At 51.7% G+C, this 7203-nt stretch overlaps 1 protein-coding gene across 1 annotated transcript in view; it reads left to right on the forward strand.

Annotated features, from left to right (window-relative positions):
* Positions 1-265: 265 nt before the first annotated feature.
* The window catches only part of rgs12b (regulator of G protein signaling 12b), a gene marked incomplete at both ends in the record, with an annotated part of 67854 nt that continues 60916 nt past the window's right edge, over positions 266-7203 (forward strand). The window contains 6 exon segments of the mRNA XM_080534848.1: positions 266-1219; positions 2069-2326; positions 4330-4605; positions 5456-5647; positions 6277-6599; positions 6930-7203. The exon segment at positions 6930-7203 is cut by the window's right edge and continues 10 nt beyond it. Coding sequence (XP_080390974.1) covers positions 266-1219; positions 2069-2326; positions 4330-4605; positions 5456-5647; positions 6277-6599; positions 6930-7203 — 2277 coding nt within the window.

The following is a 7203-nucleotide window of genomic DNA, read 5'->3' on the forward strand; positions in this document are numbered from 1 at the left end:
TGGTCCAGTGGTCTACAGCGGTCTACAGTTGTTGCACACACATCCGCCCATGTCGGCATGGGTTCGAATCCCGTGGCCCGCTCCCCCCTGTTGACATGCCCTCTCCTCCTCCTTACTTCCCTGTCAATCAAAACTCTCTCTATCCAATAAGAAAGAAGAAAAACATGAGTGGGAGTGGGACTCCCTCAGTCATCGCCTCAAATAAATAACCTTTAAAAAAAACGACAACAACGAAAACAGAAAATCGACACCAGACAACGAGACGATGTTCAGGCAGTCTGACACCTCCTCCAAGAGGCGCCATCACGGCGGGGGAGGCGGCGCCCTCACCTTACCCCCGCCCCCTCCCTGCCAGGGTCGCGTCCGGGCCGTGGAGGTGGCGCGCGGGCGGACGGGCTACGGCTTCACCCTCTCCGGCCAGGCGCCCTGCCTGCTCAGCTGCATCCTGAAGGGCAGCCCCGCCGACTACGTGGGCCTGCGCTCCGGCGACACCATCCTGTCCGTCAACGACATCAACGTCTCCAAGGCGTCGCACGAGGACGTGGTGAAGCTGATCGGACGCTGCACGGGCGTCCTGCACCTGGTGGTCGCCGAGGTGGAGCGCCATCGCGGCGGCGGAGGAGGAGGCAATGGCGGCGGCGGCGGACATCACCGCCATCACCACGGTAACCGGCGAGGGGCCGGCGGCGGCGGGAGCTTGTCGTTGTCGGCGTTGGCGTTGTCGGCCGCATCCCACCTGGACTCGTGCTCCAGCGACGAGGAGCTCGGGGGTTACCATGACAACGGCGGCGGCGGCGGAGGTGGCGGTGGCGGTGGACCCAGGGGGGCGGGGTCTCGCGGGGGCTGGTTCAAGCCCAAGCTGGACTCCAAGGCCCTGGGCATCAACCGGGCGGAGAGGGTGGTGGCGGAGATGCAGTCCGGGGGGATCTTCAACATGATCTTGGAGAACTCCGCCAGCCACTCGTCCAGCAGCTCCGACCGGGAGAAGAAGAAGAAAGCCCCCGCTGCTCCCAAGTCCTCTTCCTCCTCCGCCGCCTCCTCCTCCAAGCCTCCCCGCGGCCCCCCTCCCCCTCGCCTCCCCCTCCCCCGGCCTCTCTCCGAGCCGGAGTTCCCCTCGTACAGGAACGTGCGCGCCCGCTCCCGCAGCAACCCCAACCTGCTGTCGGAGGAGGAGATGGCCCGGGTGCTCAGCGGCAGTGGTAGCCATGACAACGACCAGGTAATTTTTGTGACACGTTCTAATGCTCTGGTCCTCGTATGTGACACGCTCTAATGCTCTGGTCCTCGTATGTGACACGTTCTAATGCTCTGGTCCTCGTATGTGACACGTTCTAATGCTCTGGTCCTCGTATGTGACACGTTCTAATGCTTTGGTCCTCGTATTTTGAAACACAGAACTACGTTTCAACATAGTTGAGAATCACAACACAAACTCGCTAGTAAAACCAAAATACTGCAACACAATGGATTGGGTGAGTAATCCCCACTGATACCTAGTTAACTAGAACACTACTTTACATTGTTAGCAGCCTCACAAAACAAGCCTCACAAAACAAACTCTCTTAGTTGACTAGCGATCTGTCATTGATTTTCAACAATGCGGAAATGTATTTACATTTTTCAAAAAAAAAAGTCTGATCATTACATCGGATCCTAATATGAGGACCAAAGCATTAGAACGTGACACATTTACTGTGTTCTATTACCGTTGATTTGCATTCTGATCCTATTGATGCTACTGATACTACTGCTGCTATTGTTGATCGTTGATTTTATTGTTCTTACATCCTGCTTTATTTCTATTATTGATCTTGTATTCTGATGCAATGCCAATGTCGAATTAATCTGAACCCAAGAAATGTACTCTGTGTACCTGTACATTGATGTAATAAAAGCGTAGAGATAATAGATAATAATAAAAGCATAGAGATAATAGATAATAATAAAAGCATAGAGATAATAGATAATAATAAAAGCATAGATATAATAGATGAAGAAGAAAAAAAAAAAAGCGATTCTGATTCTGGTTCTGATTCTGATTCTGGTTCTGATTCTGGTTCTGGTTCAGGTCTTCCTGGACGACTTCCCTCCTCTGGACCCCCGGGAGGAGGATGAGCTCCAGGAGGTGGGGGGGGAGGAGGGGGAGGAGTTCGGCCTGGAGCCCAGCGAGGGCATCCTGAACGTGGGCATGATGGTGGGGTACCTGGGGTCCATCGAGCTGGCCTCCACGGGCAGCAGCCTGGAGAGCGACAGCCTGCAGGCCATCAGGGGCAGCATGAGGAGGCTCCGCGCAGAGCAGAAGATCCACTCCCTGGTCCTCATGAAGGTATTCATGTACACACACACACACACACACACACACACACACACACACACATCCTCATGAAGGTAGGGCAGATAGACTCCCTGGTCCTCATGAAGGTATTCATGTACACACACACACACACACACACACACACACACACACACACACACACACACACAAACACCCACAGATACACTCTCTGGTCTTTATGAAGGTATATATGTACACACACACACACACACACATTTGAATACTTTATTTGGTTCCACAAATTATATTATACAAACAGGGAATCAAATATTTCGGGGCTAAGCAGCACTGAACACTTAAGGATACACATAACACCTCCTTCTCCACACGGCCAAGCTGCCAATAATAGCTGAGACAGAGCAAAATTTGGCAACCTGTTTGGCCTTTCTTTTAGTCATTGCAGCAATTCTCAGACCCCTCATGGTGCATTTATATACATGGCCCAGACTTCCAAATACAAGTATGCTGAATTTGCACTTGTACCCAAAGCTGGTTATCGTACCAAGTAGTGGTTGGTATTTGATATACTTGTCCTGGAAAGTCTGGTCCATGTACAGGTCAAAGGGGCAGCCTACTTCTACAATCAGCACCTCCTTGTGGCTGGTGTCAACAAAGACAACATCAGGTGTATTTGGGATGTTGGAAAAAACATCATTGGCAAAACCAAACCACTCTGGTAACACTCTGGCATGCTTGTACATAACTGCGCTAGATGGTAAGATGTTTTGTACTGTATCAGACACAATGTCCACAATACGGTCATGACGAGCTATGTACAGGTGTTTGTATGCATTACATCCATTTGTTATGTGTGCAATGGACTCTAGGTGTTGTGAATCCTGATGGTTTAAACAGAATGGACTGTGAGTGTGGGGATACCAGGTGGACAGATTGTACTTGGTCGGTAATACCTGCAGTCTTGCTTTGATGGTGAATTTCAGAACATCCTCACCAACAGCGACGTTTTTATACACTGAGTGTGAGACTGAGTGGTCAGCGAACTGCAAACAGGCTAGCTTTCCCTGTAGTCTGAGTCCACACCAGTGCTGCCTGATCTCAGACTGCTTCAGGCTGAGCAGAACCCTCCTTGCAGAGTCTCTGTGCAGTCCGACAGTCTCTTCCTGCGGTGTTGTGATGTCGGCCTTCACAATCACACAGGGGTCTGTGATCACCTCATCAGAGACAGGGACTTCAGTCTGTGTGTTAAGTTCTGTCCATCTTAGCTGAACTACACACACACACACACACACACACACACACACACACACACACATCCTCATGAAGGTAGGCAGCAGAAGATACACTCCCTGGTGCTCATGAAGGTATTCATGTACACACACACACACACACACACACACACACACACACACACACACACAATTCAGACACACACACATCCTCATGAAGGTAGGGCAGATACACTCCCTGGTGCTCATGAAGGTAGGCAGGGGAGGCTGGTGGAGGTGACTGAAAGCTGCTGCACCGTGTTTTGTTTTCACTCTTGGAAATTCTTAGCTGATTAGTCTCAACTGACCTTAGGGGCCTTGCGGGAGATCTGATATGTACGTTGGTCCAAGACCATTTTGTGATTTGTATGCAATTGGGAGTACTTTGAATTCAATTCTCTAAGAGACTGGTAGCCAGTGTAGAGATCTCAGGATTGGTGTAATGTGTTCAAACTTTTTCGTTTTTGTTAGGACCCTAGCAGCAGTATTTTGGATGAGCTGCAGCTTACGAACAGCTCCTTTAGATAGGCCTGTTAGTAGACCATTACAATAATCAAGTCTACTCCAAACAAAATGCATGGATGAGTTTAGTTTTTCAAGGCCTTGTTTGGACATGAAACCTCTCATTCTTGTTATGTTTTTCAGCAAAATTGTCTATGACAATGTGACTTTTGTTGACTGACTCTTAACTACTAACTCATGTGATGATGTATGAATGCGTTATCGGTTTAATGAACGCGTGTCACCATGGTTACGGCGGTCGTCTAGGTGATGCACGACTGCGTGCGGCTGTGCAGCGACCGCGGGCAGGTGCTGGCCACGTACCCGGCGGAGAAGCTGGCCTTCAGCGCCTGTTGCCCCGACGACCGCCGCTTCTTCGGACTGGTCACCATGCAGGCCACGCACGACGACCGCGATCACCACGACGACCGTTACTACCGCAATGGCAGAGGAGGGGAGGAAGAGGAAGAGGAAGAAGAGGAGGGCGGCCTGAGGACTTCCTGTCACGTGTTCATCGTGGACCCGGAGCTCTGTCACCACCAGGTACGCTAGTTAGAGAGGATCGAGGGGTCGGCGGTTCGAACCCCGGCTGGCCACGTGTCGAGGTGTCCTTGGGCAAGACACTGAACCGCTCAAAATTGCTCCCGATGAGCGGGCCTCATTGGGCGCCTTGCATGGTAGCTTGCCGCCATTGGTGTGTGAATGTGTGTGTGAGTGGGTGAATGAGAGGCCATTGTAAAGCTCTTTGGAATAAGGAGCTATATAAGTCAGTCCATTTTAGAGGAGGGCAGGGTGGAGGTAGGTGTTAGCTGGGATCCTTGGGAGGGACAGGTACATTAGAGGAAGGCTGGGTGGAGGGAGGGGCTAACTGGGATCTCTGGGAAGACCTGACGCTGACTTCAACCAATTGAAGTTGAGATAATGGTAAGATAAGAGTTAAGTGTTAGGGTTCAGGTAATGGTTACGGTTAGGATTTAGGGTAGGGTCATTCCAAGCATCCCACTTAGCATCTACCGTCAACACCTACAGTAGGTTGTCATAGTCACTCTAGGTATGAAGCTGAAGGAATGTTTCATTAACCAAGCCCGCGGGGTCCTGGGGGATTAGTCCTTTTTGGCACCTCCGAGGCACCGTAGTGTGCAGGTTATGTTCCTTTGTACATGAATAATGTTCTTTCAGATGGATCATAATCACTTTATAGGAAAGAAAGTGCATTTTTCAAAATGGCGGCTTATACTGTTGCATTTTGTAATGCCTTATTTATATATATATATATATATATATATTATACAGTATGGATATGAAATGTGACTATAATAGACTATAAAACTGTTGACCTTTGAACTCTTGAATAGCCTTTGATAACCACGTCACGCCCTTGGGGTCCCTCCAGGTGCATACTGGGGTGGCCAGGAGGTTTGGGTTCGAGTGTACCCCCGACCCGGACACGGGGGGCTGCCTGGAGTTCCCCCCCACCTCCCAGCCGCTGCTGGGGTTCGTGTCGGTGCTCTACAGGGACATGGGGGAGAACATCGAGGGGGTGCGCGCCCGCGCCTTCCTGGACCCCGACAATGACGCCCAACAGGTGCTCTCTCTGATTGGTTAATATCGTTTTATGGGGGGCTACGTTCGTAAATTCGCTCTGAGAGAGCCGGAGAACACACTGGGCTCAACGTCATAAAGGGACCAAGTAATTTGACTGGACAAGAGGCATTCCATGAGTGCTGATCAGATTTCCAGAGTGAATTTACGAATGCAGCCTTTGTTTTATATTGTTAGATATTGTTATATTGTTAGATATTGTTATATTGTTAGATATTGTTATATTGTTATATTGTTAGATATTGTTTTATATTGTTATATTATTATATTTTTCCATATTGTTATATTGTTTAATATTGGTTTATATTGTTTAATATTGTTATATTATTATATTGTTTGTCTTGTTCATGTTGTGAAGCACTTTGAGACAAACTGTCTTTAACATACAGTGATATACATATATAGATACCATTTAGCAGACTTAGTGAGTGCATACATACATTTTTTTGTACATATGATCCTGATATCCTGGTCTTAAACCCACAACATCAGTGTTTCTAGCGCCATGCTCTACCAACAGAGCCACACAGAACAACCAGATGTTTAAAAAATTTGCTATACAAATACGATTGATTGATTGGTTGATTGATTGATTGATTGATTGGCTGACAGAACCACAGCACCAGCAGCAACAGCGACAGCGGCATCGGCAACTTCCTCCCCGAGGAGAAGAGCAACCGTGTCCTCCTGGTGGACCTGGGGGGGGTCAACCACAACCACAACCACAGCCCCGGACTGCGCCACTGGGACAGCCCCCCTCCCTACCAGCAGGGGGGGCCGGCCCCCCCACCCCCTCCGCCCCCCCAGCTCCGCAACGGCGGCTACCGCCACCAGCAGGACCCCCACCTGGCCGACCTACCCCACCCTCACCCTCACCCTCACCCTCTGCCTCACCCCCTCCCCGAGGCCTCTGGGGTGGGGGTGGGAGGGGGGAGGCACCCGGCCCTCCCTCCTCGAGCCCACCACTACCCCCAACCCCCAGGGAAGAGAGGAGGTGGAGGAGGGGCCTCTCACAACACAGCAGGAGGAGGAGTGGAGAAGAGAGGAGGAGGAGGAGGAGGAGGAGGAGGAGGAGGAGGAGAGCAGCAAGTCGCAGCAGGAGGTCAGCGCTGGCTCCCAGTCCACGTGTTGAGAGACTGGCGACAGGAGCAGCAGCAGCAGCAGCAGGGACACACACACCACACACACACACACGGCGGAGGAGGAGGAGGGCGACACGCACACCACGCACACCACACACACGCGCACGTCCCGGGGCTGCTGAGCAGCGACCAGGAGTCCTACGCCGAGTCCACGGACGGCTGGTCGTCCGCCAACTGCAGCACGCTGCCCCCCCCCATGAGCAAGATCCCCGCCGACCGATACCGGGCCCCGCTGGTGGGGGACCACCGCCCCGGGGACCACCTGGCCTCCCCCTCCTCCCCCACGCCGCCGCCCGCCCCCCAGACAGCAGCAGGGACAGCAGGGACACAGCCACAGCCCCCCCCCCACCCCCACCACAGGCTGGCTGGGCAGAAGGGGAAGGATGAGTGGGCCAAG

This window comes from Nansenia antarctica, assembly GCF_963989245.1.
Source record: "Nansenia antarctica genome assembly, chromosome: 6".
NCBI lineage: Eukaryota > Metazoa > Chordata > Actinopteri > Argentiniformes > Microstomatidae > Nansenia > Nansenia antarctica.